At 36.6% G+C, this 14,946-nt stretch overlaps 1 protein-coding gene across 6 annotated transcripts in view; it reads right to left on the bottom strand.

Annotated features, from left to right (window-relative positions):
- The window catches only part of ABCB1 (ATP binding cassette subfamily B member 1), a 120,803-nt gene that overhangs the window by 71,673 nt on the left and 34,184 nt on the right, over window positions 1-14,946 (bottom strand). For all 6 annotated transcript variants that reach the window (XR_010842272.1, XM_067042687.1, XM_059074150.2 and 3 more), the window contains exons 6-8: window positions 11,456-11,647; window positions 10,863-11,034; window positions 871-995 (exon numbers count right to left, since the gene is read on the bottom strand). Coding sequence is in view for 5 of the 6 variants with exons in the window: in XM_067042687.1 (XP_066898788.1) it covers window positions 871-995; window positions 10,863-11,034; window positions 11,456-11,647 (489 nt within the window). In the remaining variant the exon portion in view is untranslated. The remainder of the gene's footprint in view (window positions 1-870; window positions 996-10,862; window positions 11,035-11,455; window positions 11,648-14,946) is intronic.

Here is a 14,946-nt window from a genome sequence, read left to right as displayed (position 1 = left end):
GAAAGGACTTTGCTGAATAATCTCTCTAAATAGTAAAGACCCCCCTATGACTCTCATAGAGTATTTCATTTCCCCAAATAGTTACCTACCCCAACTGGTACGTTAGATATTTTGTTCATTTGTGGTTGTTTGTACCTGTCGCCTCCACCACCAAGAGAAGAGGGGCGTCATTTGATTGGATGTTTGCCAGGTAGTTAAGCAAGACTTCACATTTTATTAGTCAGACATATTTTAAGGCAAAAGCAAAAACCTTAGCAAAAATTGAGATAGAGCACAGATATCACTTTCCTTCGAACTATGGTAGGTCCATAGCCATCACAAATTATTCTCAGAGGATATCTTTGTGGGTATGAAATATATCATATGAACAAAGTGTACTCCAAACACATATGTACGGTTTAAAGGATATACAGTGAACACCCACGTAAGCACAATTGAGGTCACTGTGCACAACTGAGCAAACCATCAGACCCACAGATGCCCCCAGCCCTGTGTTCCTATCTTATCACCAACTCCTCATCTCCCCCAGAGGTAACCATTATTCTGACTTAATGACACCATAGATCTAACACAAAATACTCATTCATTCTTAGAGAATCAAGAATTACTATGTTTTAGCCTTAAGGAATTATTTTATGTCACTAATGACCTAGAAGACTCTAGAAAATGCTTTGAATAAGCAGATATAAGAAGAGTACAATTAGAATTACCACTTTTCCAGAATATTAACTATACCGTAACATATCCATGAAGCTACTTAAGGAAACACATATATCAGAGAGTACTCTTATAGCCATCACCGTCAACCGGCAGGGCATATAAGATGACAGAATTTAACATCTCTACCAACTTAAAAAAAGAGACTCACACCTTTCAAGTTCTTTCTTTTGTCCTCCAAATGCAATCACAGTTCTAATGGCTGCTAACACCTCTTCAGCTACTGCTCCAGCTTTTGCATATGCCAAGAGTTCTTTATCCGTAAATGAAGATAGTATCTGTTTAAAAAACACAATTGCAGATAATTTAAAATTTAACAAGTTAATTGTATCTTTTGTAAAGAAAAAGTAAATATATACACAAATGCTGCTTGTATGTTACTGTATATAAATCTTTTACTCATCTTTGATCATCATGTCCTACTTTTTAGTATACATATTATAAGCCACTTCAAATTCTTTTTGGACTGAGATGGTATAAAACAAATTAAATTAACATTTTTATTTTCTCACTATACCTCATGGATCCTCATATAAATAAATAAATCTGGGACTTTAAATCTCAGAAGGAGGTGTATAGTATTAACATAAACCAATATAGCAAAAGGGGCAGTACATCAAGGAAATAGGGTGTGTACTCAACACAGCAATTGCTAATTGTACTCTAGCTCAGAAATATCAAGGTAGGAGGCCAGAAGAACGCAGGGGACCAAGTACTGAGTAGTGACAGGACTTCAAGAAGGTTTCACATGCCGGGGAAGCAGAGTTCTCTTTGCTGATGTTTCTGAGCAATACATTAAGCCACCAGGGAGGTCTCTGTTCTATGGATGTGCTTTGATCCTTCTCTTTGGTCCCTGAGCATCTGTTCTGTGGAAGGAACAATACTGGGTCCTTTACATACACAGGATCTCACTGATTCTTCTCATTTGCGCAGTGAAGTAGGTATTATTTTCCCCACTCTACACATGAGGAAATGGAGGGATGAAGAGGTCAAGTCATTTCCTAATATGTGAAATATCCAGGATTCAAGGCTTCAAAGCATGAATTAACAGCTACTGGAGTGAATCTCTCTAAAATCAGCCACTGACATGTGGACCCCTCTGGGATCCCAGAGGGCCCTGTGATAAAAATTGGATCAACTGGCAGGGGCAAAGGACTAAGGTTAATATTTTAACCTGGAATACCTGACTAGTCAACCACCTAACTAAATATTACACACGAGCAACTCAAATAAAATTCTGAGTAAACAGTATTACATTCTTTCAAAAAATAATTTACAGCATTTGTGGACTCGTTTGTGTACGTAATAACAGTCAGAAGGTATCCCAAACAACAACCCACTGATGCACTAAACCTTCCCGACCTCTCGAAGTGACCTGCCTAGGGCTGCCCCAGCACACTTGCCAGAATCACTCACAGCGCTGGGGCTGAGTCAGGGAGGTCATTGTTATTCCTGAACAAACAGGTCTGCATAATGCAAGAGGTGCATACAATATGCTTTGGCTATTTTTCTCTGCTCCTTTTGAAACCTCACCCCACAACTATCAACCACACCAGAAGCAGCTGACAACAGGAAGATTACTCGAAATATTTTTGAATTAAGAGTTTCAAAACATGCCATTTTAATTTATTGTTAAAAAAATCAAGTACCATTCCAATTGATTCAATATACCTGGCTTCTCTACAACCTTCCATAACTATAAGCATATGATTAGGCAAGACTATGGTAGAATCTTCAGTAAGTGTTTTGTTTTGTTCTTTGTTTTTTAAGATATCATGCCTGTTGAAAGAAAATAACCTCCAAAATATTCTCAGGGATATGGAAAGCCAACTTGCTGTTCCTCTAATATAAAAAAATAGAATGGTGATACTTCACAATTACCCACATAAACTATATAAAATATCACTAACTCATCCCTTATTCCAAAGGCTGTTAACTTCTTAACAAGGCCTAATTGTATTAGTGCAAGACACATGAAATTGTTATTCCTGTAAGTTAAAATCTAATATAGGCCACTTTATATTGTTCAAACTAATATAGTCAGAAGCAATAGTTTTGACCACAGATGCTTTGACCTTCACCTTTGTCCCTTTTTTCCAATTCTCAATGTAGGTTATTTTATTTTGTTTGAGATAATTTAAACATGCTTTATTTTTTTAAACTTGTTATTTTTGAGATAATTGTAGGCATAAAAGCAGTCATAAGAAACGATACGGTCGGAGCCCATACCCCCTTCATCTAGTGTTCCCCAAATAATAACACCTTCAAAACTTCAGAACAATATCACAGCCAGAAATTTAACATTAATCCATCAACGTTATTCAGATTTACTAGTTTTACATGCACTCGTGTGTGTGTGTGTGTTTAGTTCCAAGCAGTGTTATCACCTATGTAGACTCATATGACTACAGTCATGATACAGAACAATTCCATCACAAGGATCCCTCAGTGCCACTTTTTGTAGTCACAGCCACTTCCTTCCCTACTCCTCACTTCTCCCCTCCCCACCATCCCTAAGCCCTGAAAAACGTTAATTTGCTCTATCTACAATTACATCATTTCAAGAATATTATATAAATAGAGTCATAAGGTATTTGCCCTTTGGGGATTGGCTTTTTTCACCAAGTACAAATCTCTGGAGACTCATCCAGGTTGATGTGTGTATATCAATACTTCTTTCCTTTTTATCACTGGATAGTACTCATAATTTGTATGCACCACAGTTGTTTAACCATTAACCTGTTGAAGAATATCTGGGGTTGTTTCAGTTTGGGGCTATTACTAATAAAGCTGCTATGAACATTTGACTATAGATTTTTACATGAACATGATTTTCTTTTCTCTTAGATAAATGTCCAGTACAATTTGCTGGATTGTATGGTAACTGCATGTTTAGTTTTATAAGAAACTGCAAACTATTTTTCAGGTTGCTATACCATTTTTCATTCCCACCAACAATCTATGAGTGACACTGTTTCGCTGCATCTCAGCAGCATTTGGTGTTTCACTATTTTTCAGTTTAGCCATTTTGGTAGATGTATAATGATATCTCATTGCAGTTTAATTTGCCGATGGCTAATGATGCTAAACAATCTTTCATGTGCTTACCTGCCAAGTGTATATCCTCTCTGATGAAATGTCTGTTCATGTCCTTTGCCCATTCTCTAACTGGTTTATTTGGGTTTTTTGTTTAACTATCGAATTTTGAGCATTCTTTATATTTACATTATAGTCAATACTAGTCCTTTGTCAGATATACGATTTTCACATTATTTTTTTCCCAGTGTGTAGCTTGTCTTTTCATCCCCTTTACATGACTTTCAGAGAGCAAAAGTTATAAATTTTGACGAAGTCTAATTTATAATTTCTTTTTAAGGATCAAGCTTTTAGTATCAAATCTAAGAACTCTTTGCCTAGGCCTAGATCCCAAAGATTTTCTCCTATTTTCTTTCTACAAGTTTTATAGCTTTACATTTTACGTATAAATCCGCGAACCATTTTTAGTTAATTTTTGTGTAGACTGTGAAGTTTTGGTCTTTTTTTCTTTAACCTCTGCATGTCCAATTGTTCCAGCACTATTTGCTGAAAAGACCATTCTTCTGCCATTGAATTGCTTTCGTACCTTCATCAAACATCAGCTGGGCATTTGTGTAAGTATATTTCTGGGTTCTCTATTGTTTCATTGATCTAAGTGTCTATCCCTCTACCAATATACTATAGCTATACAGTAAGTTTTAGTATCAGGTAGACATACTCCTCTCACTTTATTCTTTGTCAAAATTGTTTTAGCTATTCTAGAGCCTGTATCTTTCCATATAAATTTTAAAATAAACTTGCTTATCTATGTCCACCAAAAAACCTTTCTGGAATTTTTTATAGGAAATGCCTTAAACCTACAGATCAGTTTGAAAAAAGAAATCAACATTTTACTGTGTTCGGTCTTCTAATCCATGAACACACTATGTCTCTCCATTTATTTAGCCTTCATTTCTTTCATCACATTTAATAATTTTCAGCATACAGATCCTATATATGTTTTGTGAAATGTACACTTAAGCATTTCATTTTACTTGGAGTGACTCTAAATGGTATTAATTTTAATTTAACATTTAAATATTGGTTTATGCATGTTCATTGTTAGTATGTAGAAATGCAATTGATCTGGTATCCTCTGACCTTTCCAAACTCAGTTGTTAGTCCTAGGAAATTGTAGATTCCTTGAGATTTTCAACTTAGAAGATTACATTATCTACAGTTTTATTTCTTCCTTTCTCATCTATATGCCTTTTATTTCTTTTTCTTGCCTTGTTGCAGCGGCTAGAAGTTCTAGTACTTTGTTGAAACAGTGGTGAGCATGGTCTTCCTTATCTTCCTTATTTCCAGTCTTAAGGGGAAAACATTCAATCTTTCACTATTAAGCATGATATTAGCTGTAGAGTTTTTACAGATGATCTTCATCAAGTTGAGGTAATATCTTTCTATTCTTCACTTCCTGAGAGTTATTTTTTTCATCATCAATGTGTGTTAGATATTGTCAAGTGTTTTTTCTGTCAACTGATATGATCACACACATTTTCTTCTTAGCTTACTGATATGGTAGATAACATGGATTGATTTTCAAATGTTGAAGCAGCCTTGCATAGCTGAAACAAATTCCACCTGGTCATAGTACATTATTCTTTCTATATATTGCCAAATCTAGTTTGCTAATATGTTATTGAAGAATTTTTATTCTTAGCCCATGAAAGATACTGATCTGCCATTTTCTTTTTTTGCTGTTGTTGTATTAACTTTGTCTGGTTTTGGTATCAGGTTAATACTGGTTTCATAAAATGAGCTGGGAAACATTCCTGCTTTGGGGGGAAAGAAGAAAAATTCTTCTTTCTTCTGGGGAGTTCTTCTTTAAATGTCTGGTAAATTTTTCCAGTAAAATCATCCGTGCCCGGAGAATTCTTTCTCAGGAGCTCTGAAGTCACAAAATAAATTTCTTTAATGATTATAGGGCTATGCAGATTGTCTATTTCATCTTAGTTGAATTTTGGTAGTTTGCAGCTATCAAGGAGTTGATCTATAAGTTTTCAAATTTATGAATATAAAGTTTTTTGTAATATTTCCTTTATCTTATTAATGTCTGTGGGATTTGTAGTAATATTCCGTATTTCCACCTTGATATTGTGATTTGTGTCTTCTTTTTGTCAGTCTTGCTAATTTTATTGATTTTTTTTTCAAGAACAACTTTCTGTTTCCTTGATTTTCTCTATTACTTTCCTATTTTCACGTTCACTGATTTCTGCTCTTACCTTTATTGTTTCCTTATTCTGCTTTCTTTGGTTTTATGTTGCTCTTCTCTTTACTAGTTTCTTGGGGTAGGAAGTTACATTATTGATTTTAGATCCTTGCTCATTTCTAATGTAGATATTTAATGCTATAATTTCTCTCAACACTTCTTCAGCTGCACCCAAATATTTTGGTATTTTATGGTTTTGTTTTCATTCAGTTATATTTATTTTTTTCTTTGAAACTTCTTTTACAACCCATGGATTATTTTAACATGTATTGTTTAATTACCAAATATTTAGAGACTTTCTCAGTGTTGTTATTTGTTTCTAGTGGGACACCACTGTAGTCATAGAAAACACTTTGATGGTTTCAATTCTTTTAAATTTGTTGAGGTTTGTTTTATGGCCCAGGATATGATCTATATTGATGAATGTTTAATGCGTATCCTACTGTTGTTGGGTACAATGTTTTATGAACGCCAATTAGATCTTATTGGTTGACTGTGTTGGTCAGATCTTCTATAGTCTAGCTGATTTTCTGTCTAGTAATTCTATCAATGCTGAGCAAGGATAACAAAATAATTGCGTTTTTTTCTATTTTTCTCTTCAATGTTCTCACAGTTTTTACTTCATTTATTTTGAGGCTTTTGTTATTTGTTGCATACATATTTCGGATCATTATGTCTCCCTGGTGGAATGATCCCTATTATCATTATGTAATGCTCCTCTTCTTTGTAGTTAATTTTCTTTGTTCTGAAGTTTATATTATCAGATATTAATATAGCCATTCCCTAAAGAAAGTAATGTTTGCATGTATATCTTTTTCCATCCTGTTACTTCCCTATACCTATGTTGTTGAATTTGAAGTTTCTTGTAAGCAGCAGATACTTGGTAGGTCATCGTTTTTAAATCAACTCTGCGAATTTCTTTTTTGATTTGTATATTTTAACTATTTACATTTAAGGTAATTAATATGTAAGCAGTTAAGTCTACCATTTTAGTATCTGTTTTCTATATATTTCCTCTGTTTCTCATTCCTCTGCTTCTCTTTTCTTGCCTTCCTGAGAGTTACTTGATCAAGTTTTAGGATTCCATCTTGATTTATTTGTAGTGTTTTTGAATATATCTTTTTGCTTAGGTTTTGTAATGGTTGTTCTGGATATTAAAATATTCATATGTGACTTACAAAAATCAATATTTTACCACTTATAATTTTTGGTTCAATCATCAAATATGATTTAGAAATCTCCTGGAGAAAAAAAAGCCCACATTTCTGCTCTTTCTGTTGCTCCTTTTCCCTTCCTGATGCTCCAATATTTCTTATATCACTTCCCTTCTGTTTGAAGAACTTCCCTTAGCCAGTTTTTAATAGTAGGTATGCTAATGGAAGGTTCTTCTATAGTTTTCCATGATCTGAGAATGTTTTTATTTCCCCACCATTCCTGAAAAATACATTTACCAAGTATTCAGTTGACAGTTCTTTAATCACTTGAAAAATATTTTGCCATTTCCTTCTGGTCTTTTGTGGTTTCAGATGAGAAATATGTCATTCAAATTGGTGTTCCCTAGTAGGTAACGTGTTGTTGCTCTTTATCTGCTTTTAATTTTTTTCTTTGTCTTTAGTTTTCAGTAATTTAATTACGATTTGTTTACTCATGGATTTCTTTGAGTTTATCCTGTTTGAGGTTAGCTTAGATTCTTGAATCTCAAGGGTGTTTTTTGGTTTTTTTGTTTTTTTATTTTTGGCTGCATTGGGTCTTCATTGCTGCATGCGGGCTTTCTCTAGTTGTGTCGAGCAGGGGCTACTCTTCGTTTCAGTGCGCAGGCTTCTCATTGCAGTGGCTTCTCTTGCTGTGGAGCACGGGCTCTAGGCACAGGGGCTTCAGTAGTTGTGGCTCACAGGCTCTAGAGCGCAAGCTCAGTAGTTGTGGCACATGAGCTTAGTTGCTCCACAGCACATGGGATCTTCCCCGACCAGGGATCGAACCCGTGTCCCCTGCATTGGCAGGCAGATTCTTAACCACTGCACTACCAGGGAAGTCCCAGACCTGAAGGTTTATCTTTCACAAATCTTGGAAATTTTCAGCAATTATTTCTTCCAATATTCCATCAGCCTTACTTTTCTCCTTTCTTTTGGGACTCTGACGGTAACAAATATCCTATCTTTTGTTATTGTCCAACAGGTGCTTAAGGCTCTTCTCATTTTCTCTGTTTGGGGGTGGGGGTGGGGGTATGTGTGAATTCTATTGTTCTACCTCCAGGTATACTGATTCTCTCTTGTCATCTCCACTCAACAAGATTAAGCCCAGCCATCATGACTTTTATTTCTGCTGCTATATCTTTCTGTTCTCTAATTTCATTCTGTCCTTTTCTCATAACTTATTTTTCATTGCTGGTATTTTCTATTTTCTTTTGTTTCAGGAGAATTTGTAATTGATTAGTGAAGCATTTTTATGATGACTGCTCCAAAATCCATGCCAAACAATTCTAACACACGAATTATCTCAAGAGTGGTCAGTTAACTGTTTTTTTCTCATTCAAGCTGTGATTTTCTTTCTTGGTACGACAAAAGTGATGTTTTATTATATCCTGGACATTTTGTCTATTATGTTAGGAGACTCTGAGTCCTATATAAATATTTTATTTTAGCAAGCAGTTACCCTGTTTGGGTTTAGCATGCAATTCTTGATGTACTTTTGTGAGCTGTGGTTCCAGGAGCAATTTTACGTTCAGAGTCTTTCTGGTATTATGTTTTGCCAGCATGGTTTATCTAGAGTTGCTGGGGCCCCTGCTTCTGCTACCTGAGGGAGTGGAAGTGGTTTCTTAAGGTCAGACCACCAGGTATCCCTTGTAGGGGCAGGATACAGTAGCTTCCCCTCCCTGTGCCCTCTAGCTGACCCAGTGTCTCTGGGTGGGGTCAGAGAGTTGCAAGCAGAGATCAAAAGAGGCTTCCTGGAGTAGGAAGCTTGCTGGGACTAAGTCCCTTCCTGTTCTACATTCTTGAACTGGTGCCTCTGGGTTAGAGAAGAGAGCCTCAGCCTCACAGGAGCTTCCTAAACTGGGCCACATTTCTTTTTTAATATAGTTGACAACCAGATAATTTAAGAAATTTGTTTGAAACCATACCAAAAGCTTATGGCAGAGTGAACTTAGGTCTCCAGCAATAAGCCTAGGGCTCCATTTATTAAATAAATACTATCTGAAGCAATACACAATTACTTATTAAGAGATTAACTTACTGCTTTTTCCCATAACTTAACTAGAACAAACATGAATATATTTTTTAAGTTTTTCAACAAATACTGATATGAAGCATCTGCCATCTGACTTGCTTAATATCCTAGTAAACAGGAAAATCAATTAACACAAAAGCTTTTGCCAAATATTTCAACAGACTAATGCAGAGATACAATTTAGCCACCAGGAACACCACTTAAACACTGTGTAAGTCTCAGCAACAAGTAACAGAGTTCTCAGAACTTCAATTTCTTCCTCCATTAAATGAGATAATATCTATACTTCAGAAAAATATGTATTTCATGCCTTTGAGGAAGAAAAGATAATATGATAGAGTGAGGGGAAAAATATTCTGTAATATTCTATAACCTCTTTCTTCATATATAGAAAATATTACAGTTAAATACTGCAAAAGGCATACCATTTGCTAATTCTGGGGGAGATTAAAATATGTTATTTTATTCTCTGAAATTCCCTGATATTTTTTAACCTAAAAAGTGGGATCTGGATAACAAGGTCCTATTGTATAACACAGGAAACTATATTCAATATCCTGTGATAAACCATAATGGAAAATATGAAAAAGAATGTATATATATGTATAACTGAATCACTTTGCTGTACAGCAGAAATTAACACATTGTAAATTAACTGTACTTCAATGAAATAAGTTTTTTTAAAAAGAAAAATATGTATTTGCCTGACACAGTAGATACTAAAAACATGGCAGTTATTGTTTACAATAACAAAACAATATCCACCCTACAGGGTTAAGTTTTTTTAATTTCTTAATACTTACAGCCTGATTTATTTTGTGTTAGGCTTGGCTTTGGTTGGCCCTCCGTTATTTTATGACCTTTTGCCACATGGATGTGTAGTGCTTTCTCTAATTTTTCTTCCTCTAAGAAACTACGTACTGGGCCAATCTCTCCACTGCCACCCACACTTACATGAAATCAGTTTAAAATGAACACCACACCCAGTCTTGAAAGAGAAAGGCCTGTGTGCGGAGGTGCGGAGGGCCATTTGTACTGCTTTGCCTTTGTGACTGGGAGAAAGAACTGTAGACTTTGGATTTACATGCATATGGGACTAGAAGATAGCTCTTTTTAAAAAATTGTTTTCACACCAAGGGATTTAAGTATGTATAAACACAGTTATTTATAATGCTGACAAAACTGTTCAAACTCCAAATTAAATAAAATCTACAAAAACATTCAAATCAATAATGGTTATTGAATGGGACCTATGTGTTGTTCACTGAACTTGAAGCTCTTCCTGAATCTTTACTTATGAATATGGAACTGCCTACCAGGGAACAGAGCTCGCCAAAAGCTGAGCATGCCTTTTACATGAAGGCAGAGGATGAGATGGGACAGCTACTTCTTTCTTTCTCATCCCTTCCCCAAATAACTGCAGGGCAAGGACAGCACAGAGTCCTGGTAGGTATAAGACTCAGTGAGACTGCACCTGCTTATTCCCACTGATTGTGAAGAGAAGGTTCGAAACCAAGTATCAAATATAGAGTCAGGGACATCAAGTGAGAAAAACAGCCTTCCGCTGCGTGGAGTTATGGGGTGTTTCGGGAGTAGAGACAGTTTAAAATCTGGATTCACAGGCTTCACCTACCTTTGCCCAGATAGCAGCTGACAGACCAAGAACAGGACTGACGGCTAAAATCACAAGGGTTAACTTCCAACCTTGTGTAAATCCTACTATAAAACCGGTGAAAAATGTTGCCATTGACTGAAAGAATATTCCAATTTTGTCACCAATTCCTTCATTAATTTTGGAAACGTCACTAAAAGAAGAGACAGTGTTAGAAATAAACATCAGAATTGTGAACACAGAACTTTTCTCCTGAATCTAGCTGGTTTTTTTGTTCGTTTCAGTGTGGGGTAAATTAGTTTACATCTAGGATCTTGCACAGTAATGTCCCCAGCAAGCATCATGTTGCTGCCCTAATGCACGCTCCCAGAGGATTTTCTTGAGTCTGGCAAGTCCAACACCTCATTCACTGCTAGTCACGCAGGTCCCCTCATACCCTGCCAGGGTTCTGGGAATGAAAAGATGCGTGAGACACGATGGGCGGCTCAGAAGGAATTTCATTTCATAATTACTTCTGAGTGATGCACTAACGTCTCCTAACAGTCTGATGACTTCTCTTTCATTTTTTCAGAGTACGAAGCACATTGGAGTTCGACATAAACCCAAGTACTTACTCTGTGAGCCGGGTGTTAAGCTCTCCAATGTCATGCATGTCAAACCAGCCTATCTCCTGCCGCATGATAGCATGAAAAAACTGTTTTCTAATTTTGTATACTTGTCTTCCTGCTGCCAGGCACCAGAATGAAACCTGGATGTAAGCGGCGACAAGCACGCCAGCACCGATTCCACTGTAATAATAGGCGTACCTGAAAAACGACAAGAAAACTGCACATGCCCTGCTTTCTCATCAGTGCACCTTTCCACAACAGACCATTCATCCTGCCTTTTTTGGTTACCTGGCGATCTTGACCTCCTTCACAAGCAGAGTTGATGGTCAGCATCTAACTATGGCTGCCCTGTTACAGTGTAATGCTTAAGAGTGTGGTTTCTGTTTCGGCTCAAAGCCCCGCTCTTCACTTAACTGCTGTGTAGCCTTGCTTAACCTTTCTAAGCCTCAGTTTTCTGATTGGTAAAATGGAGATAAGAACTTTAACACAGTGGGACTTCCCTGGAGGTCCAGCGGGTAAGACTCTACGCTTCCACTGCAGGGGGCGCGGGTTCGATCCCTGGTTGGGGAACTAAGATCCCGCATGCCGCGAGACACGGCCACTTAAAAAAAAAAAAAAACTGTTACACAGTAAAGTATGAATACACTTGGGCCCATGCCCAGCACATAGTTAGCACCCAGAGAATGCCCGTTATTGTGAAAGACTTGTGTGGTGCCTGAAGCATCACGGCATCAGGTAATCTACCACTGTCATCCTGCCTACTCGAATTACCTCCGTATCAGCTGATGAGCACTTGGGGTGGTTTCTGCACATTGGAGAAGGGAAAGAAGTGACAGAATTTGCCAGAAAGTGGAACCAAGAGATGGAAATGGGCCCCTGATCTTTTGGGTTATTCATCTGGCAAAGCTTAGATGTCACGAGACAATTGAAAATGAAAAGTATTTTTATATCATCTGCCCAACTGGCCATCATAAGTTATCCTGAAATGCTTAATGAATCAAGTAGCAGTCCTTCCAGTTTAAATTCTAAAAATAAAGAACATGAGCATCTTCTAAACCCAGACCCTTGACCATCTAGAAATGCTAAATTTGTGTTTCCTCATCTGAGTCTTCATGCTGAAAAAAGCAAGCAACTCATGTGCTTCACTAAGCACTTACATTTTAGGTAAAGACAAACATGCTAAAATGAAATACAAGATTCCAAAATTCCCATTTTTAAAAGTTCACTACTTGCCACCCTCAAAGAAAAATGTTTGTATAAACCATGCAGAAGCTATAAAAATGGCAATATGAAAAAGAAAAGAAATTGAGTTATTTGTAGTGAGGTGGATGGACCTAGAGTCTGTCATACAGAGTGAAGTAAGTCAGAAAGAGAAAAACAAATACTGTATGCTAACACATATATATGGAATCTAAGAAAAAAAAAACGAAAAAAAAAAGGTCATGAAGAACCTAGGGGCAAGACGGGAATAAAGACACAGACCTACTAGAGAATGGACTTCAGGATATGGAGAGGGGGAAGGGTAAGCTGGGACAAAGTGAGAGTGCCATGGACATATATACACTACCAAACGTAAAATAGGTAGCTAGTGGGAAGCAGCCACATAGTACAGGGAGATCAGCTGGGTGCTTTGTGACCAGCTAGAGGGGTAGGATAGGGAGGGTGGGAGGGTGGGAGACGCAAGAGGGAAGAGATATGGGAACGTATGTATACATATAGCTGATTCGCTGTGTTATAGGGCAGAAACTAACACACCATTGTAAAGCAATTATACTCCAATAAAGGTGTTAAAAAATAAATTAATTAAATTGAATTTTTAAAATATGGCAGTGTGATAACCAGATAGTTGATGTCAATGTTTGCAACTTGGTATAAACATATCTTCCCCAAGCTATACCTGGTAATTTACAATGTATTTATCAGGGAAGGTATAATTAGAATACTAAATTTTAGTTAATAGATAACAATATTTAATTATTATCCAAGTGTTAATCATATAGCAAGAGATAGTTTAAAAGAAACCTCATTTAAGAAGTAGAATGCGTGCTTTGAGAATGAATTAATGTATTGTAGGCCGTCAGTCTATGTTTACTCAAAACACACCTGTGTTTAAGCATTTATAAGATGATTACAAGACATTCTGTTTTCCACCAATATTTTTAAAATGCCTCTCTATAGGAATATTTGGAGGTAATTCTCATCTTTCAAAATATGGACAAATATCTCCATTTTCCTCAAACCTATGGAACAATTTATAGGATAATGTGGAATCAATATCTTCTGAATCACCAACTAATACCTTTGGACATGTTTTATAAGCTGTTCTGAGAGCAAACTCCAAGATAAGTAAATCATTAATGAAAGCTTCCCCAAGGTGAGTTAAAGTTAAAAGGACTATATTTATTCTGGAATGCCTTGTTTCATAGTTTAGAATTAGATGCTGTGTTAAAAAAAAAATCCTGTTGACTGATCTCATCATATCATGACTAAAAATATCCAGGAATCAAACTAATAATTACAGAGCCATTGCAAATAATGTGATTCCTAATTTAACTGCATTTTAAATAAGGCCACTTTGAACCCTCTTGCACTGCTGGTGGGAATGTAAATTGATACAGCCGCTATGGAGAACAGTATGGAGGTTCCTTAAAAAACTACAAATAGAACTACCATACGACCCAGCAATCCCACTACTGGGAATATACCCTGAGAAAACCATAATTCAGAAAGACTCATGTACCAAAATGTTCATTGCAGCTCTATTTACAATAGCCAGGACATGGAAGCAACCTAAGTGTCCATCAACAGATGAATGGATAAAGAAGATGTGGCACATATATACAATGGAATATTACTCAGCCATAAAAAGAAATGAAACTGAGTTATTTATAATGAGGTGGATGGACCTGGAGTCTGTCATACAGAGTGAAGTAAGTCAGAAGGAGAAAAACAAATACCGTATGCTAACACATATATATGGACTCTAAGGGAAAAAAATGTCATGAAGAGATTAGTGGTAGGACGGGAATAAAACACAGACTTACTCGAGCATGGACTTGAGGATATGGGGAGGGGGAGGGGTGGGCTGTGACGAAGTGGGGGAGTGGCAGGGACATATATACACTATCAAATGTAAATTAGATAGCTGGTGGGAAGCTGCTGCATAGCACAGGGAGATCACCTCTGTGCTTTGTGACCGCCTGGGGGGGTGGGATAGGGAGGGTGGGAGAGAGGGTGATGCAAGAGGGAGGAGATGTGGGAGCATGTGTGTATGTATAACTGATTTAGTTTGTTGTAGAGGGAAAACTAACACACTATTGTAAAACAATTATACTCCAATAAAGATGTTAAAAAAAATAAAAAATAAAAAATAAATACAAAAATAAATAAAAAATAAATAAGGCCACTTTGAACTCCTTTAATTTCCCTATAAATGATATTCCATATTTACCAATGCATACATCAGTCTAATTCAGGCTTAACCTCAACTTTAGCAC

Source organism: Kogia breviceps, chromosome 9 (genome assembly GCF_026419965.1).
Source record: "Kogia breviceps isolate mKogBre1 chromosome 9, mKogBre1 haplotype 1, whole genome shotgun sequence".
NCBI lineage: Eukaryota > Metazoa > Chordata > Mammalia > Artiodactyla > Physeteridae > Kogia > Kogia breviceps.
The sequence above is the reverse complement of the archived record's forward strand: the minus strand, read 5'-3'. Positions and strand labels throughout refer to the sequence as shown.